General features: G+C 57.9%; 1 protein-coding gene across 1 annotated transcript; it reads left to right on the top strand.

Annotated features, from left to right (window-relative positions):
* NAPA (NSF attachment protein alpha) lies at positions 1–25,509 on the top strand. Its single transcript, XM_079724238.1, has 12 exons — positions 1–161; positions 10,863–10,942; positions 13,927–14,043; positions 19,070–19,116; positions 20,584–20,661; positions 20,855–20,910; positions 20,998–21,082; positions 21,939–22,043; positions 23,224–23,292; positions 23,738–23,788; positions 24,745–24,937; positions 25,268–25,509. Exons 1-11 carry the CDS (start codon positions 43–45, stop codon positions 24,844–24,846), a joined length of 909 nt encoding a protein of 302 aa, XP_079580364.1. The 5' UTR covers positions 1–42; the 3' UTR covers positions 24,847–24,937; positions 25,268–25,509.
* Positions 25,510–26,733: the final 1,224 nt, after the last annotated feature.

Raw genomic sequence — 26,733 nt, 5'->3', positions numbered from 1 at the left:
GGCCGCAGCTGAGTCCTCCGAGGGCCCGGGTCGGGCGGTTTGATGAGTACCTTTGCGGCCGCCATGGACAACTCCGGGAAGGAAGCGGAGGCGATGGCGCTGCTGGCCGAGGCGGAGCGCAAAGTGAAGAACTCACAGTCCTTCTTCTCGGGCTTATTTGGGTAAGAACCGCGCCGAGGGGTCCGGCCGGGACCTAGACTGAGAGAACAGAGGAGTCATAGACTGGGGCGGCGATAGAGACGAAGGGCTCGAGCCTAGAGGACGGGGGGGGGGGGGCGGGATTACGTGACATGGTCTAAGGCAGCAGAGGTGACACCGGCCGAGGGCCAGGGTGCCCGGGTTGTGGCATTGGCAGAATTGTTTGAGGAGAGTCTGTCCAAGATGGTAGAAGGGCCCTGGGCTGAGGACACCCAGGCCGAGGCGACACCATCTGGAGGCAGGAAGGGGACCCATGCTGAAGGTGGGCCAAGGGGCTGGAGGAGAACCTGGGCCGAGGGAGTATGGTCTCAGGCTTTGAAGGGGACCTGGCCTGCGGGGACTGAGGGAGCCTGGGAGGGCAACCAGGTCAAGAAGCCTTTTGGAGCTCTAGGAGAACCTATTTGAAGGATCCCAGACGGCCGTCTTGGGTCCCTGGGACTGAGGACCCCTGCCCGTGGGCTTCACCTTTCCAAGCCCTGGGGCGGTGGATTTGTGTGAACGCAGGCTCAGGGCTCAGGGCTCAGGGCTAAGGTGATCCTGGGAATGATGAGCCCAAGTCTGAGATGTGTGAGGTGTCTGGGATGGGTATGGCCTTGGTCACGGGTGAGTAGTGTAAGGGGACCTGACACCCTGAGTTCTGAGCAGAGGAATCCCTGGGGTGATGGAGTTACAGCTTCTGAAGAAGCCTGGACTGGGAGGCTGGAGACTAAGGTGGGGTGAGGCTTGATTTGGGAACTGGAGGGATAAAAGGGAGAGATGAGTGAGATGAGAAAACCAAAAGGGGCCGAAGGCCTGCTGTGTGATCCTTGAGTAAGGATTGGGTGGGCATTGTGAGTAGGATGAGAGTGGCGTGCCCAGGATACCGCTGAAGGGGTCTGGGAGACAGAACCAACACCTGCAGTGTGGCAGACATTTCACATAAAGTTCATGTTGGCTCGTAAAAGTTGTTTGGCTGGCCATCCTTTGAGGAATTTTAGTGGCTTAGGAGTATCAAAAGCCCTGGTTTGAAGTGGTCTCTGCCATTTCATGACCTTGGGTAAGCTGTTTAATTTCCCTGTTACAGGGGGGCTTAGTGAAATCTGTCTCAGGTGTTTGTTACTAGTATTGAATAAGAATGCAAGTAAAGTGCTTAGAATTGAGCCTGGGATGTGGTTATCACTCTGAGAGTGCTAGCTACCATCAGTGTGACTTACAGGAAGGAAACAGGTGTGGAGCCTGTACGGGGCTGGTGGGGATCAAGGTAGGGGTCTGAGGGGAGAAGTGGGGATGGGGGGTCAGAGCAGGGAGAAACAGTGTGATGAGAGAGGAGCTGAAAGAGGTTGGGAACGGAACTCCGGGCCGTGGGGACTTAATAGGGTGAGGGGAGGGGGCTTGAGGCCCCGGGTGGAGGGAGAAGAAGGCCGCGGAGGACTGAGGAGGGTTGTGTTGCTCATCGGCCTGGGAGGAGAGCTGCAGCGGGCCGGGTGAGCTTGTAGTGAGCTAGGGGGAACCGTGAGGAGGGGGCCGCCTGGAGCCTGGCAGCAGAGACAGGCAGAGGTTGGGGAGGGCTGTGAGGCAGGGAGAGTCGTCCAGAAGGCTGGGGAAGGGGCTTGCGGGGAGGACCAGGGATTGGGAGAGATGGTGTTAGGAGGTTGGTAAGAAATGAAGTAGGGGAGGGTTCTTTCCAGGAAAGGAGATGGGAGCCGCTCGTTGTTATTTGAGGGTGGATTATGTTTAGTGAAAGAACTTGAGTAACCTGGCTGAGAATTGCCTGGTGTGGAGAAACATCCGGGGCTGATGGCCTGTATTGATTAGGTGAGAAATGTTTTATTTTGGAGGCTAAGAGTGGGGAGAGGGTATATGTGTGTCTGCTTCCTTCACAAGGGGAGAAATTCAAGTGCAGTGTTCTGGGGTGGGGCTAAGAGCTCAGTTTTCGGTAATGGTTTTCCTGGGTGGCTTTTGGTGTCTGGTCCCTTTGGACTGGGGGTTAGTGTACTGTTGGGCCGTGCTTGGAGGGAGCAGCTGAGTGAGACCCTGAAACACCTGCCACCTGGTTGGGAAGAAGATGAACGCTTGCTGAAACACTAGTAAAGCAGAATTGTCAAATGTGACTAAGGGCTGGATTCTGTCGTTTGTGGGAGGTTCCTGACCTGACAGGAAGCTGCATGAGCTGAAGGGAGGTTCTGGTGAGGTGTGAGCTGGGCCCCAAGGAACCCTAGGTCATGCTAAGCGAGTGGGAGCTGGGGAAGGTGTTCTAGGCAGAGAGAATTGTGTGAACAGAGGTCTAGTGTGAGGGGAGGTTCTGCCCGAAATGATGGGGAACCAAGATCTAAAGGGAACAGGGATGACTCCCCAGAGGAGAGACCTCCATGTGGGAGGATGAACAGGAGTTCCAGGGGTACCCTCTGGCGGGGGAGCACTGCTTCAGGCAGAGGAGACAGTTTGAGCAAGGCCCAGATGAAGGTTTAATGCAGGGGGTTCCGTGTTAGCCCATAAAGGTAGAATGGGCAGAAGGGGGTGAGACTGAACAAGAACCAGGCCCATTCCTGGAGGGTCTTCTGACAAAGGGCTTGGATTTGAGGAGGTGTTGGAGAGTATTGAGGATTTTAATGGGGGCCTGTCTTAGTCTGTTTGGGCTGCTGTAACAAAATACCATAGACTCGGTGGCTGATAACCAACAGAAATTTATTTCTCACGGTTCTGGAGGCTGAGAAGTTCAAGATTGTGGTGCTGACAGATTTGGTGTCTGATGAAGACCTGCTTCCTCATAGACAGCTATCGTTTCACTGTGTTCTCAAATTGTGGAAAGGGCGGTGGAAGGGGTGAACTAGCTCTCTGGGGTCTCTTTTATAAGGGCACTAATCCCAATCATGAGGGCTCCACCCTCATGACCTGATCACCTCACAAAGGCCCCATCTCCTCATACCATCACCTTGGAGGTTAAGGTTTCAACACATGAATTTTGGTGGGGGACCCAAATATTCAATCCATAGTAGGGCTAGTGCTGGAGGGTTCCCATCTGCCTTGTAGAAAGGACTGCAGCAACTGGTGTTGGGGAGAGTGAAGACAGTGACAGTAATAATAGCTGATAACGTTTATTAAGTGCTCACTCTGAGTCTGAGTCCGGCCTGGGCCAGGCGCTTTACCTGCGTCCTCACATGTTGTCCTCACGACATCCCCGTGGAGGTGGACAAATGGGGGCTTAGAGATGTTGGTATATTTGCCCAGTCCTCTGGTGAGTGGGAGATCGTGTTCACACACAGGCCTGTCTGATCCCAAAGCCCTCTTGCTGCCACACGAAGTTTCTTCTTGATGCTCGGGCCCATTTCTGGGCACTCCATTTAGGGAAGATGTTGGCAAACTAACTAGGCGTCTTAGGGAGCTTCCTTCCTCTGGTTCCCCCATCTTCCCCACCCACGTGGCAGTTTTCTCCAAACATCTGAAAGAAAAAGCAGGTGCATTCATCCCAGACCCTTCAGCTCTAAGAGCGGTTGCCATGGTGCAAGGCTAGCACACAGGACAGCGATGTAGACGGAGACCGAGACCCGCCTGACCAGAGCCTGTCTGACCAGAGCCGGAGGGGCCAGCCCGAGAGGACTTGCCTCATGGGCGGGAACCATTCCTGACCCCTTCCCTCTGGAGCCAGGGTTGCTGGGGTTCAGCGTTTCACACACCCCTGTGGCTTCCAAGGACTGGAGGGGGGAGTGTCGGGGCTCAGCTTGTCCCTCTTGCTCCTCCTTCCCCTTTCAGGAACCTCAGTGATGACAGCAGCCCAAACTGAGAGGTCTCTGCTCATGTCAGAAGGACCAAGGCGGGTTGCTCCCGCCTGGGATCGGGGGCAGCCCCGTCACCTTGGCTGTTAAGGCCTTCTTTGCTCTTCGTTGTTTCTGGGCTGCCAGACACTAGGGGGCTTTGGTGCACCAGCAGCCTGGGAGGGAGGCTGTACCAGCCGGCTCGCAGATCCCAGCTGCTTCTGTACCTCCCTCCCCTCCTCAGCTCCCCAGCCGGGCTCAGGAGATGGGAGAGCAGCCCAGACTTCTGCTCTGGAAGCAGAAAGGTGGCGATTTCCCAAAGACGATGCAGTTGTGGAGAAGGAGAGGGGAGATGCAAGATGCGCTTTTTCTTCCTTCCTGCTGCCTGTCTCCCGAGGGATCCAGACTTCTTGCTGTACCCCTTCGGGATTGCGCAGATTCCAAACGGTGGTTCTGTTCCCGGTGCTTTTCCTCGTCCCTGACATCTCCCCCGTGACCCCTTCCCCCAAATCCAAAATAAAAACAACTTTCCACTCAGATACCAGTGTGTTTAGCAAGTTTTTTCTTCTGTGAACTGAAGATCATAGTAACACCTACTTTGTAGGATTGTCCTAAAGAGAGAATGAGGTTATGCACGTGAAGCGCTGCGAGCTCGGTGCCTGACCATGGTGAGGGCTTGTCAAGTGCTTACTTTTACCAACAGTATTAGTATTAGGTATTATGATTGGAAGTTGAGCCCGAGGCGCTGGAGGACTAGAGGTAACGGGGTGCTTTCTGTGCACAAACAGCAGCCTGCAGATCACATGTTGACACGGTTCCTGCTTGAACCACTCTTGGGCACCAGCAACCCCTGGGAGCCCTGGAGGCTGGCTTTCCTGAGGCAGAGATTGCGGCCAAGGTCCTCCGGGTAGGTGTCCCCCATCCAGGACCCCCCCGGGCCCTCGGCTGAGGAGTGCCGGCTTCCAGACCACCCTCCACCTGCAGAGCACGCAGGACCCCGGGGTGCCGGTGAGCTGGGCACCGAGGTGACTCGCTGTCCCTTGCCAGCTGCCAAGATCCACAACTTCAAACTCAGCCTCTCTTGCCCGGGCTCAGAGTGGAGGCTTTCCTGAGGGGACACAAGGCTTCCAAGGAAGCCGGCCGTCATCTCGCCGCAGTCTGAGGGTTCTGCCTCTCTTTTTTTTTTTTTTGTTTTGCGGTACGCGGGCCTCTCACTGCTGTGGCCTCTCCCGTTGCGGAGCACAGGCTCCGGACGCGCAGGCCCAGCAGCCATGGCTCACGGGCCCAGCCGCTCCGCGGCATGTGGGATCTTCCCAGACCAGGGCACGAACCCGCGTCCCCTGCATTGGCAGGCAGACTCCCAACCACTGCGCCACCAGGGAAGCCCCGATTCTGCCTCTCTTGATGGATGGGACCCTGCTGTCTGCTCACACAGAGGTTTCGACACTCCTGTTTGGAGTGGGGCTACTGAGAGGCAAGGGTCTTTCCGAAACATCTTTTAAGAATAGGAACCGGGCTTCCCTGGTGGCGCAGTGGTTGAAAGTCCGCCTGCTGATGCAGGGGACACGGGTTCATGCCCCGGTCCGGGAGGATCCCACATGCCACGGAGCGGCAGGGCCCGTGAGCCATGGCCACTGAGCCTGCGCGTCCGGAGCCTGTGCTCCGCGGCGGGAGAGGCCACGACAGTGAGAGACCCACGTACCGCAAAAAAAAAAAGAATAGGAACCATTGGGCGCTCTGGCTGAGATGAAGGAATCCTGTTGGGTTGCAGAGGGCATCCGTATAAGAACCACGGGAAGGCCTGCTGGTCCATGTGGCAGGCGTGGCCTCTGCCTTTGAGCTCACGGGCAGGAGGGCGATGTCCCGGGAACCAGCCCCATCAGTGTGGTGTGTAGGGGGTGGGGTAGGTGGGAGGCCCCCGGCTCTGTGGAAGCCAGGGGAGGGGCGCCACTTAGCTAATCTGGAGGTAAGGCGATGAAGCCCACACTGAGATGCGAAAGGAGAACATTTCCAGAACCTGCACTCTCCGCCCGCCTGAAGCGAGTGATGCTCTCGTTGGCTGAGCACCTGCTGTGTGGCAGGCGCTCTCCTGGCTGCTGCCCGCAGGGGCAGGGGGTGTTCCTCGTGCCTCCAGCCCGCCTGCCGGCTATGGCGTCTTATCCCCACTTAGAGCTGAGGAAGCAGAGGCTGGGGCGCCACGAGCCAGCACTGGAATCCAGGCCTGGCTGACTGTGGTCCTCGATTTTTCCACCCACCCCGAGCGACTCTAGAATTCCCATTGCCGGGTGGCCGGCAGCCCTTGGGGTGTATTTCTCCTCCTTCATATAATAGCAACTGTTCGAGCGCCTGCTCCAGGCCTCATTGTGCTGTGTGCCAGGTACTGCGCCTTCTCATCCTCACGAGGACGCCTCCCAGGTCAGGCTCATTGTCTCTGTGTTACAGATAAAGAAACCAAGGCTCAGGGATCACTAGCCCAAGGCCACACAGCTAGCAAAGTGCCCAAGGCTGACTTCAGCCCAGGTCTCTCGGCCCCCAAGTGCATTCTCTCTCTCCCCATTGGGCAGCATCTTCCTGGCAGCATCGGCTTGGGCGATCCCCTTCACCACTATGAGCCCCAGCTTCCTCCTCTGTAAGCCAGGGTCATACCTAGAGGGTGACTGTGAGGTTCTCTGTGCTGCTTCAGGTGGCACCTGGCAGGCCGCTGTAATGAGTCGTGAGGATGCACAGCAAAGGAGAGGAGGTTGGGGCTGGACCAGCCCTTGGGTCCATTCTTCCCCACCCAGGGCGTGGACGGAGAATCAGGGCGGGGACCTTCAGGCCGAAGAGGGGGCTGAGGGCAGGTGTCTATGGCACCGCAGAAGGACGGGTTTAGGGAGTGTCGGGGACCTAACATGGGAGTTAATCCACCTGCCTTGCCTTCTGAGGCCCTCAGGAGACTGCAGGTTGGGTGGGGGGCTTGTTTCTGGGAGCCGAGAAGTGCCCAAGGGATGGAGAAAGGAAGGAGGGAGGCTGAGACTCTGCCCTGCAGACCCCCTGGCCCGGGTCCCACCGGGCTATCTGTGCATGCCTGGCACCGCAGCCTTCCCTCCTCCATATGGCAGCCGCTGGAGGATGGTGGCTGTGCCTGGGAGACCTGAGACTGCTTCCTCCGCCTTGCGGAGGGGAGAAAGCAAAGCTGAGTGGGGTAATTATAGACAGCCCTGCACCAGCCCGGCCCAAACCAGTTGCCTCTATTCCCGGTGTGGCTCGGAGCTGTGTGATGGGAAGGGCGGAGCAGAGGCAGCTTGGGGGGATCAGTGCGGGGAGGGACAGTCAGCTGTCACAGGCGCTGCCACCTGGGCTCTTCAGAAGATGCAGGGCCAGCTAGCCCCTCTGGCCCTTGTGCAGGGGTCCGAGGGAGGCCTGGTTTCTTTCCCTCAGTGAGTTTGTGGGTTTTGTTGGGGAGGCCACTCTTAGATAAGTGACATGAAGTGACCTGACCAAGGAGAGAAATCCTGTAGTAAACCATGCAGGTTTATCACATGGGGAGACAGCTTGGAAAAGCAGAGAAGCTGGGCTCTTCCTCCTTCTGCCCATTCTTTCCTTGCAGAACGCTCCTTATTATAAGGCCTAAACCCTTCTCCTGGCTTCCAGCATGGGGTCCCCCGTCCACCTCTCCTGCCTCAGTGCCTGCCACTCCCTGGACCATAGCCATCCTGGTCCCCTTCTCTTCCTTGAACTGGCCAAGTTTGTTTCTGTCTCAGGGCCTTTGCACATGCTGTGACTGCTGCCTAGAATGTGCTTCCCGCTTCACATGGATGGCTCCTTAGTCATCTTTGGGGACTAAGCTTAAATCTCACATAGTCACAGCAGCTTCCCCTGACCTGCCCATTCAGAGAAGCCCCTCGTCCCCCAGTCCCTCTGCAGTTGTCTTGCTGATGTCCTGTTTACTGAGGGTCAGGTCCTTCTCCTTTGTTTGCTGCTGTTATCTGCAGTGCCTGGCACATAACAAATGCTCAGATATTTGCTCCCCAGTTGAATAAATGGCTATGTGAATGGCTTCTGCTTCAGGATTTGCCAGGGACCTGAGCCATATTACTTTCCCCTTTGATGACTCCACTTTCATCTCTAAAGAAAGAGGCTGGAGCTCCAGAGATTCTCCTGTCATCACCTGGTCATGGGAGTGGCCAGGACCCGAGCTTTGAGGGGAAGGAGAAGGCAGGCCTGGAGGCCTGAGCAGATGTTAATCCCTCTGGCTTTTCACCCGAAGTTAGAATCAGTGAGCCAGCATGGGGTTGGCCCAGCTTAGTGGGATCATAGGATTTCAGCCCAGCAGCTGACAGGCCTTGTGTTCTGAGTCCACCCCGTCCCACTGAGCGGCGACAAGCCAGCCGAGGCTGACTCTGCTCATTGTTACCACCCGGCTTTGGGCCTCTCCGTGGCGGGGCGGGCCATTCCTGCTCCTCCGGGAACCTGAGCTTTTTCAGAGAATGTCTGGGTCTGGAGAGGATTTAGTTGTACCCACGAGGAAGGGAAGGAGGAGCCAGGGGATCCGTGGGGCGGGCAGATCTATGGTTCGGCCTGTGAATGCACCTGACTCCTTTCAGAGAACCTTCCAGAGAAGATCCCCCAGGGGGTTTTGTAGCCTGGCCCCCAGGGACCCTTCTGAAATCTCTTCTGCCCAAAGCTTGTGAAAGTCCCTCACCTCTCCAGGGCCGGGAGTGGGTTCTGAGGAAGTCACTCCAAACAGGGGCCCCAGGCCCAAGGCGTCTTGTGCAGCTGTGGTGGGAAGATGGGGGAACCCAGCAGGGTGAGTGTGGGAAGTGTGCATCACCACATCCCTCAGGGCTGCTTCCTGGGGACAGCAGAGGGTGGGTGCAGAGTGTCAGCACAGCCCCAGAAGGCAGAGGGGAGACTTTTCATCTAAAGAAGAAGCTTACCTGGTGCGATTTGGATTCAGGAAGCCGGGATTCCAGTCCCAGCCACCCTGCCAGCCCGCCCTGGGGGTATTGCCTTCCGAAGTTACCTGACATGGGACAAGTCACTGGTGGCTGCTTCCCAAGAGGTCAGTCTAGGTCAGCTTTTTCCCTCCCAGACTCGCTTGATCATCTGAATCATCTGAGGCCATTGTTACAAATCTTGATTGCAGGCCCCACCCAGACCTGCTGAGTGAGATCTCCAGGGAGGGTGGCTCCGGGGCTCTGGTTTGATTATTATAACAAACATCTGATGTGCACCGAAAGCATGGGCAAGCTGGCCCTACCTCACCAGCAGTGCAGAGGGCAGGGGTGCTCCCCATACTGTGTCCAGAATTACATCGGAGGCCCTCACCCTCTGTGACTGGTGTCGGCGAGGTTCCAGGGTCGCTTGACACAGGGCTGAGGGGTAGGACAGTGAAGATGATTTATTTGTGTGGCTTTATTTTTTTGGGGGGGATAGGGGGCCAGTGAGCACCCTCACAGCTTGCGGGATCTTAGTTCCCCAACCTGGGTTGAACCTGGGCCCTGGCAGTGAAAGCACCGAGTCCTAACCACTGGACCGCCAGGGAATTCCCATTATTTTGCCATTTTAAATAATCTTGTGCTGAACACCCTCGTAGCTTCTCTGCTTAGTTTCTTTCTTTGTTTTTTCTTTTTTTTTTTTTTTTAGTGTATTTATATATTTTTATTTTTGGCTGCGTTGGGTCTTTGTTGCTGCGCGCGGGCTTTTCATTGCAGTGGCTTCTCTTTGTTGCGGAGCACAGGCTCTAGGTGTGCAGGCTCAGTAGTTGTGGTGCATGGGCTTAGTTGCTCCGCGGCATGTGGGATCTTCCCGGACCAGGGCTTGAACCTGTGTCCCCTGCATTGGCAGGCGGATTCTTAACTACTGTACCACCAGGGAAGTCCCTCTGCTTAGTTTCTTAGGATAAATTGCTAGGAATGTAATTCATTGCTGGATCACAGAACCCAATGTAAATGCTAATATTTAAAATATATATATAGTTTTTCTTGAATAGGTAAAATATGCAGACGATTTTAAAATCCAGACAGTACTAACAAGGGATATGAGTCTGTCTCCCACACCTGGCACCCAGTTCTACAGACCCCACCTTAGAGAAAAATACTGTAACTATTTTTTGTGTGTGTATTTTTCCAGAAATCTTCTATGTTTACATTATGTTTCTGTTCTCACCCTCTTTTTCTGTTTTGTTTTAACACAAATGGGAACTTTCGGTGTACACATTTAAAAACAGTATTTGTTCATACGTCTGTATTATTATATGTCTGCCTAGTCGTGAATTGGCAGCAACGCGCTTTTAGGGTTGAGACGTCTTCATAGGACAGCTGCAGTGTGCAAGGGACAGGGTTAGGGCATTGAGGAAAGGACAAGGTGTCCAAGGATGGACTCTTCCCCCAGAGTGCTTTGCAGTCTCGTGGGGAAAAGGGATTTGCAGAGAGCCTGGGATCCAGTGGTCAGCACCGAGCATCTGAGCAGGAAGTGGAGGAGACTGTCAGAGGCAGGGCCCCTGGGGGTGGTCGGGAAGGGCCCCCCCCCGCAATGAGGGTCCAGCCCAGGCCTGCCCAGCGAGGGCCTAGCCAGCCTTTGCTTGGGGGCTGGGGGCCACCGACTCCATCTCCCTTGAGCCCAGGCAGAGGCCTGAGCTGTAGCTGGACTTGGGAAGCTGGCTTCACGGGGACATGCTGGGGCTGGGGCTGGGGCCACCATCCAGCAGCGATGTAAGGACACATCTCCACTGTCGCTGGGGCAGAAGGCTTGCTTTTCCCTTTTTGTTTTTGGGCCTCACTGTGCAGCATGTGGAATCTCAGTTCCCTGACCAGGGATCGAACCAGTGCCCCCTGTATTGGAAGCTCAGTCTTAATTAACCGCCAGACCCCCAGGGAAGTCCTGGCTTGCTTTCTCTTTGATACCAGATTAGATCTTTTTCTTACCTGTCTTTCCTTTCCTTTTTCCCAGAGGCTCATCCAAAATAGAGGAAGCATGTGAAATCTACGCCAGAGCAGCAAACATGTTCAAGATGGCCAAAAACTGGAGTGGTATGTGATCCCTGCTAGAGCGCCTCCATGGCTCTTTCTCCTCTTTCCCTTCAGCTTCCAGTCCCAGAGGCCTGGCTGAGGCCTCAGCCTTGCAGCTCCCCCACCAATGCCATCTCCAGCTTTACAAACCCACTGGCCTGCCATCTGGTCATTCCGAGCCCACTGGGTTATTTTACAACTTGGGTCACAGGGCCTTGGAATGAGAACTTAGAGGATAAGGATAAATAGATTATTGAATTCAGATAGACCCATGTAGATGATGAGCTCTCTGAGGGGTTTCTCCTTAAATTCAGAATTTCAGGTTTCCAACAAGGACCTACTATGTAGCACAGGGAACTATATTCAATATCTTGTAATAACGTATAATGGAAAAGAATCGGAAAAAAGAATATATATATGTAAAATTGAATCACTGTGCTGTATACCTGAAACTAACACAATATTGTAAATCACCTATACTATTAATAAAAAAAAAAAAAAGAAAGAAAGAATCTCAGGTTTCCCTGGAAGCAGTTCCCTAATACTTCCATCAGAGTCTGAATTCTGGGCTGGGGATCATTCAGGTGGTTCCAATAATAACATTCATCATGGCTCCATTTATTGAGCACTCTCCTAAGCACCAAGCTTGCATTATTTAACTGAATCATCACAGCAACACCATGAGGGTCAGTACCATTAACATCCCCATTTCACAGATTTGGAAACTGAGGCTTGGCCCAGCCCTTTGCCCAACACACCACGACTAGTGAGTGACTGAGGCAGAATTCAGAACTCTGACTCTGGAGCTGGAGGGCTTAACCTGCCCCATGTAGCTTCCTGACCTTTGGAGCCAGAGTGCCTTGGATCTGTGTCACAGCTCAGGCTGGCCACGTGACCCCAGGGAGGTTACCTGGCCTCTCCAAAACTGTTTCCTCCTTAGCACGGCAACAGGGAAAGGAACGGTCCTGACCCTGCGGGGCTGTCATGTGGGTTCATGGAGATCAGTCGTCCCCACGCAGGGCAGTCAGCACAGCACAGTGGCAGCTGCGAGCTCCATTTCCCACTCCTATTAGCAGCACCCCTCCCTCTAGAGTGGGAGGGGAAGCCCTTAGAGGACTCCAGTCAACAGACTGGCAGACTGCAGGAGCACTTACAAGGTCCCCAGCCATCTGTGTGCTCTCACTCCAGTTGGGGCAAGACAGACACACACACAGACAGTATCATAGTATACTGGAAGAGCCTCTTCCCGGAAGAGGGCATCCCAGGTCACGTGCCTCCTGAGACGCTCACAGGCTGTGTTGGTGGGCGGAGTGGCCCTTCTGACTTGGCCAAGAGGGGTATGGTCAGACCCTGGCAAGGCTGGAGCTTGGGCGGCGTCCACCAAGGAGAGGTGGGTGGGCAGGGAGGGGCTCTTTTTTTAATCTTTTGGCCGCACCGTGCGGTGTGCGGGATCTCAGTTCCCAGACCAGGGATTGAACCTGTGCCCCCTGCAGTGGAAGCACAGAGTCTTAACCACTGGACTGCCAGGAAAGTCCAGGGAGGAGCTCCTGGAGGTCCAAGGGGCCGAAGATCTGTTTGGGAGCTACCTGCAGGCCTGGAAGAGAGGTTCAAAAAGCCAGTGCTCGAGCCCTTTGGGGGCTGACTTCATAACATGGCTTCAAACATCAGGAAGATTGGATCAAGAATATCAAGCAAAGACAGTGTTGAAAGTTCCAGGGAGGAACTTTCTGACTACAAAGGAAATGAAACCTGGGATGGGGCTGTGAAGGCAGGGTGTGGAGGCACAGGGCAAAATGGACTATCGTTTTCTGAGAATATTTTTGGTGTCCTGAAAATTAGAAGAGCTTTTTCCTAAGCTTTCACAGCATGTATTGTGCCTAGAGCCAGATCCTATGTGTATTTTTATATGCTCCTAAGGTACCAATACCATTAGAGAAAGAATATTTATTTTTCAATCGCATAGATGGTGCTTCTCTCCTAAAATTTGTCACCTCCCTCCTTCCCCCAAATATTCAAACAAAAGTCTTAGTCCTTTTTAACTTTTCTCCCAATGATACTACTTTTCTGGAAATTCTGCACTCAAGTTTGGAGCCCTTAAAAACAAGAAAGAAATCATACATGGTGAAAACCTGGGTGGCTTTGTCTAGCCTCCTGCTCTAAAGGTACAGGATGGGGGCCAGGCCCTCTTGTCCTCTTCCAGCTCAGGAATTCTGTGACTCGGACTCAGCTGGAGGAGGATGAAGGGCAGGGGGCTCAGGACTGAGCTGGCGTTGGCCACTGGAGCTCCCAGTTAGCACAGCCCCTACCCCTTGAGGAGGAGGGGTCCCGCTGTCTCCCACAAGTCAGATAGATTAGGAGCCGGAGACGTGGGAACAGGATGGCTTGGGGCACCTGGAAGGTGGCAGTTCGCAGCTGAGTACAGGACAGCCTGGGCTTCAGGTGTGGTCTCCGCCTCGCTGCACCCATGCGCATTGGTCCCCATGCTCTCAAGTTCGTGGCATCTCCATCCTGTTTCCCCTTCTGGACGTGAAGCCCTGGGGGAGTGGACCTCGTGAGGCCTCCTTGCCACTCAACCTGCCACGACTCTGGACGAGGGACCGGCATGTGGACAGAGGCAGGGGAGCCGGGGAGTTAGATTGGAAGGGCTGGGGGCCGTGTGGGGAGACTTCAGGCTTGGAAGGGGAGAGGCAGTGGGGGATCTGGGGTAGCTGCATCCTGATCGCCACTCTCTTCCCCAGCACCCCCGAGCAGCCCCATCCCACGGTTCAGCCGGCACTCTGCCGGGGATGCTGTTTGCAGGCTCCCCTGGGCCAGGGATGCGGGCAGCAGCTCCGGGTCAGGAGGCCCGAGGTCTAGGCCTGCACCTCGGCTCACCCCGGCCAGGCTCCTCCTCTCTCGGGGACTCTGTCTGCCCCTGGAGAGCTCGACCACCTCCCCAGGCCCTGTCTGAGCGACCTAAAGCGTGGAGCCCCCCCTAAGACGGGGATCCCCCTTTTCTGTTCCAGCTGCCGGAAACGCCTTCTGCCAGGCAGCCCAGCTGCACCTGCAGCTCCAGAGCAAGCACGACGCGGCCACCTGTTTCGTGGACGCCGGCAACGCGTTCAAGAAAGCCGACCCCCAAGGTGAGGGCCTCTGTGGGCCACTGGAGCTGGCAGCCCAGAGCGCCAGCTGAGCCCCAACCCAGAGAAGGCCTCAGGTTTCCGGCCCAAGGTAGTAGGCAACAGGCTGGCCTGGAGGCGCTGGCGCTCTCACTTCAGCGTTGGCTCCCTTCTGGCGGCGTTTGCATCCCGCTCCGAGCCTCCGCCTCCCCTTCTGCTCTGTGCCTGCAGCTGATGGCTCCCCTCCCCTGCTGGAGCCTGCGAGCATTTGGGAGTGGGAGTTACATTTCAGACCCACCGCATGCCAAGGAGAGAGGAAAGTCTGTTCTGTTGTCAGAATTAACACGCGAGCGGGGGTGGGAGGGGGTTCAGAGACCAGCCAGGTAGGAGTTGCTGCCGAAAAAGGAGCGGAAATTATCCTAACCTGGCTTCCCTACCGCTGGGCGTGGGGGATGGGGTCAGAGAGAACCGATCCCAGAGATGTAGCTACAGAGAACAAGTTCCTTAAAATGAGGGCGTGCTGGGGACAGAAGCCCAGTTTGGGACTAACTCACTGTGAGGAAACCGTTTTTGTCCCCTGGGCTCATCCTGAAGTAGAAGCGCAACCCAGTGGGTACCAGACTTTTGGATTTCGTGGAGCTGGAATTTTATTTTATTTTTTTGCGGTACGCGGGCCTCTCACTGCTGTGGCCTCTCCCGTTGCAGAGCACAGGCTCCGGACGCGCAGGCTCAGCGGCCATGGCTCACGGGCCCAGCCGCTCCGCGGCATGTGGGATCTTCCTGGACCGGGGCACGAACCCGTGTCCCCTGCATCGGCAGGCAGACTGTCAACCACTGCGCCACCAGGGAAGCCCGGAATTTTATTTTTTAATCATGGTGCCAGACATCGGTTGCCAACTTTTAATTTTAAGAAGCTCATTTTTTTTAAATGACCATGTACTATCACTATTCACTCATAAGAGAATGGGAAATATATGAATATTAATTTTTTTTAAAGAAAGGAGATGCATCACCTTGGAATAAAGGCCTATCCTTCCCAAGAGAGGGCAGTTGGCACCAGTGCCCGGGGGTCTCTCCAAGGATCTGTGAGCACTGGTTCACACACCAGCGCTGGGGAATTGGTGGCAGATTCGTTATCGCCATCAGGACATCTAGTTCCCAGTGGAGGATTTGACGTCTGTGTGGACCAAGTAGCTGTTCTCTGTTCCCAGACTTGACAGGTGGCTCCTGTGCAGCCGGGTGTCTCACACATGTGAGCTCAGGCTCAGCAAGAACCGAGGGGAGGCCTTGTGACTGGGTGGGCCGTCGTCGCTCTGCACAAAGCCAAGTGCGCCTGGCTGGCAGCGCTGGGCCACGGCAGGCCATGTGGTGATGTGATGATGACCCGGGGTGACCTTGGGTTTGTTTTCAGCTCGAATCACCCAGGGAAGTCTGTGCGTCCCCCGCAGAGGGCCCCCACCCCCAGCCTGCCTTCTCTCTGGGGAACTGGTCGACCTGCAGATGCTGCCCTAGCATCTGTGATGTTCAGCTGCTGCTCCAGAGTGACTGGAAGGGCAGATGTCTGGGGCGGGAGCTGAGGCCAGGCTTCATGGCACGTGCACAGCGCCACTTGCTCTTCAAACAAGCCCCCGCGCTTCCGGGGGACAGGCCCCACCTGGCACCGTGATGTCGTGTCCTTCCCCAGCTTTTGACCTGAGCCTTTTCAGCTAGCAGCAATGCTCTGCAGGGTGTGTGGGGGGTGCTAGGGCCCGGGTCAGGGGTGTGGCCTGGTGCCTGGCCTCCGGAAGCGTGGAGGGTGGCTGAGGCATCGGTGGGAAGGCAGTAGTGGTTAGGTGTGGTGACGTGCCCATCTTGGGGCTCAGAGGCCAACTTGGTTTCTCTAGGGATCAGATCAGCGAGCCTGGTTCTCTGCCCTGGATGCTGAGGGTGGGAAGGGGTGGATCTGGTACTGGCGGTGGCTCTCAGGGAACAGGAGGCACTGTGGCACAGGGGAGAGCCTAGTGTGGGCAGAGCCGGGAGCGGTGTTGGAGCGGCAGCGTCCCGGCACCACCGCATCTCGACTGCCCACCCCAGTCAAGGAGGGTGGGGCTCACTGTGGTCTCTGAGGCCCGGGGGAGCCTGCTCCCCTGTGACCTCGGGGAGACACCTAATCTTTTGGGTCTCCATTTCCTGGTCTGGTAAAGCAGAGACCACACGTGAGATAAAGCACAGACGTGCCCAGCATGGCCCCTGGCATGTGATAAACGTCTGGTAAGGGGCAGCCCTCGGCTCCCATCAGATGGGAGCCTGGCCTGGACACCCCCTGCCTCCACCCCTGGCCGCTTGCCTTGTGAAGCAGAGCCGGAGGGCCCAGTGGATCACTGCCCGCTTTCCCCAAGCAGGTGGCCAGCTCCCTGGGGCCTCGCTGCTTGCCTCACCTGCCTCAGAGGCCTCGCCCTGTGTCAGCACTTCGTACAGGAGTCCTGGAAACGCCCCCCTCCCCACCACCGACAGGCAGCTGAGCCTGTGCCTGGGACTGCCAGGGCGGAAGGAAGCGATTGGGCTCCTGTCACCGCTCTCCCTCTGCGCGTCTTCCCTGAGTGTGGGCCGAGGGTGGCCTGCTGCCTCCTTGGTGGCTGAGGGCAGAGGCGGGAGGTGATGACCGCAGCTGTCACTGGTTCCCAGCCACTGCCGGCCGCTATGGGTAGACTCAGGCCAGGGAGGCCTCTTACCCTGCCCGCCTGATAGCTGGGCCCAGGGGTGCGTGTGTGCGCACACATGCACCCAGGGCAGGGCAGTGGCCAGACCCCCGCTTGCCCTCCCCCGTGTGCTCCCCCAACCTCACTGCCAGCCTCACTGGGTACCTGCTGTGTACCAGACACGTGGCGTCTTCCTTCTACCCATTCCGCTTCTTCGTAGGGTTCTGCGATTTGCCCCCTTGTACTGAGGAGACCTGTCTCCCTAAGCCAGCGCCTTCCCCTCTCTGGGCCTCAGCCCTCCCCGCCCACCTTCTGGGGCTGGATCATTCCCAGAGCCCCTTTCTGGCTCCCGGTTTCTGCAGGTGACTGGTCGGGGGCTGGTGTGCCAGGGTGCGCGGGCTGTTCGTTCCTGGGGTCTTGGTGACCAGAGATAAGCTGGTTGTAGCCAGTATGTCAGCAGGTAATCCTCTAGTGCTCTGGCTGGGGTGGCAGCTGGCAGCCTGCCGCTTTCAGGGACAGCTGTCCTGGAGCGAGGGGACTCAGCCTTGTGAATCCACGCTGCTGCCTGTGGGTAAGCCTTCTTCCCCTACTGCCACCGCAAGGGCCGTCTTGCTGACGACACTCCAGGCCAGTGCCAGCAGGCCCGGGGCGGCCGCTGCAGGGGAGCCCGTCCTGCCAGGGGAGCTTCCGGCCTCTCCCCGTCCAGGGCTGCGAACCTCACCGGGGCACCCTTTGCCACTCTGCCTGTAGCTGGCTGCTCGTGTGCCCCTTCGTTCCAGGAGAGGGAGCCTGTGAGTCGCTTGCAGGGGGGACCTGCTGGCCGCATCCCCACCCCCCACCCCCCACCCCCGGGTGGAGAATGCAGCAGGGTGGGGTGTACACAGCTCACGCACTGCAGCCGTAACCCCGGTTCCTTCTCCTTACCACTGGGTTGCCAGCTCATCAGTTACTTCCAGAAATGCTCCGTCACAAAACCTGTGTGTCTGTGTTAAAGTAACACTGCTTCAGGCCGTATTTGTTTGTGGTGTTCTCTCCCTTTTCTCCTTCTCTGCCCCTTTTTGCTTTCTTTCCCTCTTCCCTACTGCCTCAGGCTTCCCCCATCAGCCTCAGAACCTTGACCCAGTGGTGTACGCTCTCTGAATATTTTAGGGGTCCCGAGGGGCCTTTCAGAATTGGACCCGACCTACCAATCCTCCCTCCCCCAGAGTAGTGCTCACAGGCACCCTCTTTTGGCCTGTAAATTTGGGGAGGGGGCTTGTGGACTCCCTGAAGGGCCAGCCAGGTCTGGGCCTAAAAGCCTCTGTTCACATGTCTCCCTGCGTGGTGAGACCATTAGCCCCTTGAGAGCAGACACCGGGCCTGCGGCTTCTTTGCAGCATCTCAGCCCAGTGGGCCCTGCTGACTTTGGAGACCCCGGCGGCAGACCAGGGGGCTTACGAATGCCGGACTGCGGGGTGAATTTTCAGCCTTGCCCCAGCTCAGAGCCCACCTGCTGTGGTCTGTCCAGGCTCTCTGTCCGTCTCCCTCCATCTCCCCCAACACTGTTTCCTCCTGAGATGCATTAAAATGGTGTTTAAAAAAAATCCACCCGAGAGCTCATCTCTATCTGCTAGAAAATGCCACCCACTCATGCTTCTCTCTCTCCTCCAAATAACTTATCAAAAAAAAAAATGCCTTTCCCAAATTTCCAAATTTAAAAACTTGCAAAAGGTGGTACAACAAAGGTACCCCAATTCTTCCTCCCAGGTGCCATCCCAGTGTGTGTGTTTTGTCGGTGAAACCTGTGGCTTGAGGAGCCAGCAGGCAGCAGTGCCAGGTGGAGGAGGGTTCAGAGGGCTCTGCTGCAGGCTGGGATGTGGGCAGAATAGTGGAGACCCCAACCGCACGGGCCGCAGCATCACGGCACCCAGACGCCTCCTGCCGCAGACGGAGGCCGGGGCATGCAGCTGGTTCAGGGTCCCACCATGAAAGGGTGGCAGAGCCCAGGTGGGACCTGGTCGTTCCTCTGATGTCAGCCTTTGCCGCCTCTGCCGGCAGCTCATCCTCAAGGGCAGGGCCTTGGCAGGTCTGGCCCAAAACACCCACGGGAGTCTGGCCACCAGCTGGCTATGCCCTGTCCCAGGGGTTGCTGGGAAGGTGGTGGCCCGAGGGAGGGGGCAGCTGTATCAGCAGGGCTCCCCCGAAAGCATGTGCCCGGCAAGTCACAGTCAGCAGAATAAATTAGCCTGACCAGGTTTCCTGCGGCTCACGGATCCCCTCACCTTCCCTCCCGCTCAGGAGCGTAGCCCTGCCCCTTCCTCCTCTCCTCCGCCTCTGCTGAAATGACTTCACCTTCTCATTTCTCCTCCTCGCCTTCCTTTTTCTCTCCCCAGAGGCCATTAACTGCTTGATGAGAGCAATTGAGATATACACAGACATGGTAAGAGTCACTGCGTGTCCTGTCCACCCCGTTCCAAGTCCTACCATGTTGCCCCAGCCTCCCCTCTCCTCCTCCGGCCCTGAGAGCAGGCGGGAGACTGGCAGGGTGAGGGGTGTCACCGGAGCCGGGCTGGGCTGTCTGGGTCCTCACGCAGCTCCTCACCAGCCTGGCTCCTGGTGTCAGCTCCCAGCATGTCACAGGGGCTGACGGCCCCTCCCCAGGTCCTGCCTCTGGCCCCCCACAGGCTGTCATTGTCCTCACTCGTAGATGTCACTGCTGTTGGGGTCCTCGCGTATCCGGTGCATTTCCCCTTACCCAGACACCCCCCGCCAGCATCCCATTTGATTTGGGGAGGGTAGGCAGGGCCCAGAGTCAGCTCAGCCCCTGCCCTGCCCCAGGGAGCATCCCCGTCGACAGATGAGGTCCAGAGAGGCAGCTGCTGGTCTGAGGCCAGGGAGCCAGGCCAGTGGACCAAAGCCAGGCCCTGGCTCCTGTCGACTCCACTTTTTGCCCCTTCGCACTCTACCTTTATCAGACCCCTCCCTCGGGCAGGAGCATGGGCCCTGCCTCCTGCCGGGTCCAGGGCCGTGCTGTAGTAGTGTCGTTACAGCAGTGGTAGCAGCTGCCATGTGTTGAAGCAGATGCTCTGAGCTGGATGGTTTAGTCTCCCCTACAGCAGCCCTGTGAGGTGGGCACTGTCATCCTGTTTGACAGTCAGGAAAGAGGGTCCCAGACAAGAGACCTGACTCGCTCAGGGCCCCACACCTACCAACAGGAGTCGCTGAGACCCAAAACTAGTCCTGGCTGAGCCCAGAGCCTTGCCTCTTCCTGCTGCCCTCAGCAAGGAGGTAGCCATGGACCAGGCTCGTGTGTGAGTGGCGGGCCAGGCATCTGGACCCCCACCGGGTGGAGGCAGGTAGGAGGTGCTCAGCCCCTCTGGGAGCTGGAAGGCATCCTTGGGGAAAGCGCTGGGCGCCTGTAGGGGAAGCTGGAGGGCAGGGGTTGACGTGTGAGAAGGGCTGTGTGGCCACATGGGACAGGGAGGCCGGGAGGGAGGCTGTCTCTTAGGCAGCGGGGAGCCTGTGCCAGGTGACTCTGGGCTGGTCCTTCCGCCTCTCTGGACCATCTGTCACATGCCTCCTTGGGCCAGAGCTTCTGGCAAGTCCCTGTGCAAACGTTACCTCGGTGTTGCTCCATCTGCCTGGGCCCCCATGGAGACTGGATATGGAGGGACATGCCTGCCATCACCCAGTCAGGGCAGCACTCGGACCCAGGCCGCTCATGCTAGAGCCTCCCTTTTAAGCCCCGTGCCCCTCTGTCTCTTGGGACCTTCTGCGCACCTCCCCTCCCAGGGGCCGCTGAGGGCTGAGGATCCAGCTTCGGGGACCCGGAGGGGTGTGGTTGAGCTGGGACGGGGCACTCAGGACGCCCTTCGTCACTGAGGGCTCCTTCCCACGTCTCACCCAGGGCCGGTTCACCATCGCGGCCAAGCACCACATCTCCATCGCTGAGATCTACGAGACGGAGCTGGTGGACATCGAGAAGGTCAGTGGCAGGTGGGGCCCGGCCAGTGGCCGGGGAGGGCTGCCTCGGCCAGTCCTCTGAGACGAGGACAGGAGCACGGGGCACCGCCAGAGCCTGGGGAAAGGGCTCTGGTGAGTCCCAGGCCATATCGCGCCCGAAGGTGATGAGGGCTGCATTGGCCCCTCGCCCTCCCCCCCCGCCCGTGTCTCCCCAGGCCATCGCCCACTACGAGCAGTCTGCAGACTACTACAAAGGCGAGGAGTCCAACAGGTACCCCTCCTGCCCGCCCCGGCCCCTCGGTGAGGGCCCCGGGCCCGGCTCCCACCGACCTCCCTCCCCTCTCTCTGCCCCATTCAGCTCTGCCAACAAGTGTCTGCTGAAGGTGGCTGGGTACGCGGCGCAGCTGGAGCAGTATCAGAAGGCCATTGACATCTACGAACAGGTGGGGGCAGGCGGGGCTCCGAGCCCTGCTCTCTGGGGCGGGCACGGTGCCCCATCCCGCCTGCCAGTGCCCCTCGTCTGTCTCTCACCCTCTCCAGTGCCCCGCCCTCCGCCCCCATTCTCTGCACTTCCTCGGTCATCCCCACGCCCTCACCATGTACTCAGCCTGGATGAACACTCTCCACCCACGACCCCATGCGGTGTCACCGCCCTCTTCCTAGACAGGCCCTTCCCACACTCCTCACAGGGCACTTCCCAGGCGGCCCCAGAGTGAGGCCAACTCTGAAGAACCAGAGTCAGGGAGAGAGTGGAAAGAATTGCGAGGCCCGGGGTAGCCAGAGGCAGCTGAGGAGCCTGCTAGAAGGGGCCCGGGAGGGAGCGTCCCCTGGGTATGCAGGCTCCCCTCTGCTGGGCGGGGAGGGCTGGCGGGGGGGCCCGGCCTCCCTGGTGGGCTCAGCCTGCCCAGGAGAAAGGCAGGCAGCTGGCCTCGGAGGAGAGTGGGGCGGGCACCGCCTCTCATGTTCCCGCAGCCTGCCACCCCTCTGCCCACCGATGTGCCAGCCTCCTGTCGGGCCTGACAGCAGGGCCGCCTCTCCCTCCACCATTGTGGGTGCTTTGGGAAGCCCACGGACACCTGGCCTCAGCCCTGTGGCCACACCCCCACTCCCCATCATGCCCTGGTCCTCGGTCACTCACAGACCGGTTGCTGACTGCCCCAGGGCTGGTCTCTCTTCTCCCTGCCCTTGGGGTCCTGGGTTAACAGGGCCCCACTGGAGAACAAACCCACTTCCCAGCTGGCCCCCAAGTGCCTGGCAGTGGCCCTGGCCCTCTGGCTGCCCGCCTCCTCGTGCCTGCAGGTGGGGACCAATGCCATGGACAGCCCGCTGCTCAAGTACAGCGCCAAGGACTACTTCTTCAAGGCGGCTCTCTGCCACTTCTGCATCGACATGCTCAACGCCAAGGTGAGCCCAGGCCCAGGGGCCCACCCAGAGCTTACCCCACCCCCACAGGGTGACTGCCCTTGGAGCACAGTGTCTGTCACTAGGCCGAGTCACCTCTTAACCACTTTGGAGGGTAAGCCCCTCACTCATGTCTGGCCCCTGGCATTTGGCCTTTGGGCAGGAAATGCTTGTTTCTATCCCTGATTTCACTCGCTCAGTCCCTGTAGCCTTTGAGTTTCCAATTCCCGACTTGCTCAGTTGCCAGGCTTTTTCTTTTGTGGGAGCACTTTTTGAGTCCTTCCCGCACCCCATGAGGTTGATACCATGGTCGCCCCATTTTACAGATGAAGACACTGAGGCTGAAACCAGAGTCCCTTGTTCAAAGCACGTGGCTAGTAAACTGCAGCCCCAGAATTCCGGATCTTTCTGACTCCCAGTGTCATGATTTGAACCAGAGCCTAAATGCCAGCCCTGCTCGTTCTCAGGGCATCTTAGCAAGAGAGGGGTCAGGGCTGGGTGAGGGTTTGGGGAATGGCCAGGGAGAGGAGCTGGGTTCTGCTGGCGTCTGGGATTTCTTGGGGTCTCCAGCTGCCCCATCCTCAGCCACATGGTGTGTCTGAGCCCCACCCTTTCTCCCTTTGCCAGCATCCAGCAGGGCAGGTGAGAGCTTGGGCTTTGGGGTCAGGCCAGTTCAGATCCCCAACACGTCCCCTGTGCCCTGAGCGGGTCACTACCACCTCTGGATCTGTTTCCTACTTTCAAAATAGGGTCACCATCGTTTGACCCTCTCCAGGTCCTCGTGAGGGTTAAACGTGAGAAGTGCCTGGCGTCAGGCCTGACACATAGGCTGTGCTGCTGTGAGGCAGTACCAGGCAGTTGTTGCCATTGCCCCTACCCTGGGTGGACCGGGTGCAGGAGAGGCACTGAGCACCAGCCTGGGGAACCCTCCTCCCTCCCCCAGGCCCCCGCCGCCCCCCGTTCCCTGCAGCTGTCTCTGCAGCCAGGCTTGCACTGAGCTCAGCTCCATGAAGCTGCCGCCAAGCACAGAGCCTGGTGTCACTGGAGGCTGTGGGGTGCACAGACAGCTGACTCGGGGCCAGAGCGGTCCCCGATCCCCTCGGCTGCCGGGCCAGCTGCTCCGAGGGCCCTTCTTTATTAACTTGTCCCCTTCGTCCTCCCCTACACCCTCGCCAACACTCAGCTCGCTGTCCAGAAGTACGAGGAACTATTCCCTGCGTTCTCCGACTCCCGGGAGTGCAAGCTGATGAAAGTGAGTGCCAGGGGCTCAGGCCACCCCTTTCCTGCATGTGCGCTTGGAGCAGGGCGTGTGGACGGGCGTCTGGAGGCTTGGCTCCGCTTAGCACGATCGCTGAGATTTGTACAGTACTTTTCAAGGGTCTTTTGTTTCCCCCTCATCTGCCATTTGGGTCACCAGTTTCTGGATGAGACAAGTACGATTCAGTCAACGATGGAGCTGGGGGCAGAACTGGGAGGCTGCGGGATCTCACACGCACACAGGCACGCGTGCACACGTGATGTTCTGTGTTAGTGACTTTCTGATGCGGACGGCAGGGTTGGAACATAGCCCCTTTCTTCCCGTCAGCGTGGGGGTCCCCCCGACTGTCACTCACCCGGATAGTGTGTGTGTGAATCTCATCCAGGTCAGGCCTCAGGCCAGCCTGGGCCCCTGAGCCCCGCCTGCCATTCTCTTGCAGAAATTGTTAGAAGCCCACGAGGAACAGAATGTGGACAGCTACACCGAGGCGGTGAGTGGCTGGCAGGGGTGGCTGCCCTTGTCAGATGTGGTCCCGTGAATTTCACCCTTTTTTATCTCCAGCCCCGGCCCCAGGCCATGAACTCCTTTCTCCAGTCGCTCCAGAATCCTCACAAGTAGCCCCAAGAGGTGCGGGGAGTGTTCTCCCCGTTTTAGAGATGATGGCACTGAGGCCTCTCGGGGCCAGAGCTGGGGTTGGAGCCCATATCTGTCTGCTCCTGAAGGCCAAGGTCTTTGCACCACTCAGAGTCCCCCTGGGTGAGCAGTTAAGGCTGTCTCCCATCGGGCACTTTGGGTGGTCCTGGACGTGCAGGGAAGGAGGGAATGAGTCGCATCATTCCCCCTCCCCTCCCTGAAAGCAGGAGGGAGGAGGAGCAAAGGGTGCCGGAGAGGCAGCATTGGGAGGGTCCCCCTTTCCGGCAGCTTCTCCGATAGAACCGCCCCACGGAGATGTTTCTCCCTTTTTCCTTACCCTGTTCTGAACTTTCTGGAACTCAGTTACATCCAGCTCAGGCCCACATTAGGTCCTCCAGACTGTATCTGTCAAGCACGTCTCTCCCTGGGTACCCATCACCAATCGTAGGCCTCTGAATGATGACAGAGACCAAACTCGTCAGGTCCACCCCGCCGCTTCTTCATGTCTCCAGGCCTCAATTTCCCATCCGTAAAACAAGGAAACTGGACTTTTTTTTTTTTCAGCTATAAAATCTTTCTTCCCTCCAACGGAAGCCTCACACCCAGGCCAGTAAACACACAGAAGGGAGCCGCTCCAGCTTGGGTCGGGGCCCACGCCTCCCCTTGCTCCTCCTCAGGGACTGAGGCTGACAGGGACACACCTGGAGGATCTCGGGAACAGAGACCGTGGGCTGGGATTGGTGACAGGGCGGGAGCCGAGGCCAGGCGCAGGGTGGGCCGCCCCTCCTGACACCGGTTCCCCGGCGCACGCAGGTGAAGGAGTACGATGCCATCTCCCGGCTGGACCAGTGGCTCACCACCATGCTGCTGCGCATCAAGAAGACGATCCAGGGCGACGAGGAGGACCTGCGCTAGGCCCGCCTGGCGCCCGTCTCCCTGCCCCGTCCGCTCTCCCCGAGCCTGGCCCTCCAGTGAGGATCCAGAGGATCGCGAAGAGCCCAGAGAGGTGGGGCCCGAGACGCTGGCTGTGAGACCTTCCCTCCTCCCCGCCAAGGGGTCTCGCAAGCCACAGCGCAGGCTCCACACTGCTTCGGGGGCCCCTGAGGCCAGGCCCGCTGGCCAGACGGTCACCTCTGTTCCCGCCGCATCCCTTGCCCCCTGCCCCTTTATTTAAGCCCCCGGAGGTACCCTTCTCCCCGCCGCCGATACGCAGAATCTTTGATGCAGACCTATTTGCTGTGGGTGCTGCCGGGGGTCAGGGTCAGCATCTGGCCCTCCATCTCCCAACCAGCTGAGTCGTGAGGTTGGTGTCTGTCTCTCCACCTTTGTCCCCCAGCCGAGCTCTGAGCCCACGTAGCCACCATGATTTGCTGTCACCGCTGGGGGTGGGCTCCTCCCCAACCCAGCACGGGAGCCTCCCAGCCTCCTGCAGCCCTCACCTCTCAAGGTAGTCCCAGGCCCTGGAGCTCCGAGGGTCATCCCCATGCCCACCCCTCCGTCTCCACCCTGCGCTTCGCGGTGTTGGTGGGAAGCTGCAGCTGCCTGAGGAAGGAAATAAAAGACAACACTTGTGCATGAGTCTCTTCCTCCTCACCTGTGCTCCCTCCTCACCCTTCAGAGCCTGTGTCCCGTCTCCCTGGCCCTCCTGCCTTGGGCTCTGGGCATGCTTTGTGGGAAAGAAGAGGGCAGGCTTAACCAGGAGGATGGGCTGGGTCAGGGCGTAGAGAAGGGGAGGCCCAGGGCTGGTGGGTTTGGGAGCCATGGGCTTGGGATCTTTGAGCTCTGGGCTTTCTGGTCCTTGGTTTCCTCAGCTGGGATGGTGGGTGCCGGTGCCCCTCCCCCAGAGCTGGCGGGAGGATGGATGCATCACCGGTGATAAGAAGGGGTGGAGGAGGCCCACCAAGTCTTCCAGCCTCACACCCCACGTCCATATTTCCCTGCAGGGAGGGCTGAAAGCCCCAGTGGCACTGTTCCATCTGCCGAAGGGTGGGGGAGGGAGCGGCTTCGGCGGGCGGAGTACAAGGAGGACCGAGTGGGTATGGTGAGTGGGAGAGGAAACAGCAGGAGCCCTTTGCCCGGGAAGGGAGGGCAAGAATCAGCCACCTCCTCCACACTCCAGCACGTGGGCCTGCCAGTCAGGTGGACAGTCTGATGTGCCTGTGCTTCCACCCGGCACTGGGCTGGGCCGGGCGCTCCCCACTTTGGAGTAGGGGAACAGCTGGAGGAGGGTCAGTGCCCAGTTGCAGACTCAGTGTCACAGTATGTGGCATGACGTCAGGAAGTGAACAGGGGCTGCAGAGGAGGTGCTGCCTGGGAAACCAGGGCAGGCTCCTTGGAGAGCTGTTCCAGCCTAGAGCCTGGAAGGAGTTCAGGAAAGGTTCAGGCTCAGTGTGTGTCAAGAGAGTGGCCTCTATATGACACCCTGTCCTGCCCCTGTGTCCCTTTCAGCTTTTCCCACAGCTCTAATCGATTGATAATGGCTGCCTAGAGCTCAGTTAAGACTCCTGAGATCTCAGATTGATTACCAGTGTCTGCCATGGCACAGGCTGAAGAGTAAGTAGTGTGGGAATCTGTGCCACCCAGGACCTAAATAGTGATTCTCAACCCTGGCTGTGCTTTAAAATCATATTAAAAGTGCTCAAGCTTGGGTTGCACTCTGATAAATCGTGATTTGATTGAGGTTCCCCACCCGTTTGGTTTTGGAGTTTTTTTCCATAGGTGATCCAAATGTGTAGTTAGGGTTGGAAACCACTGAAGAGGACTGTTCTTTCCTTTCCGACCCCATTTGTTTATTCATTCACT

Source organism: Hyperoodon ampullatus (assembly GCF_949752795.1).
Source record: "Hyperoodon ampullatus genome assembly, chromosome: 18".
NCBI lineage: Eukaryota > Metazoa > Chordata > Mammalia > Artiodactyla > Ziphiidae > Hyperoodon > Hyperoodon ampullatus.
The sequence above is the reverse complement of the archived record's forward strand: the minus strand, read 5'-3'. Positions and strand labels throughout refer to the sequence as shown.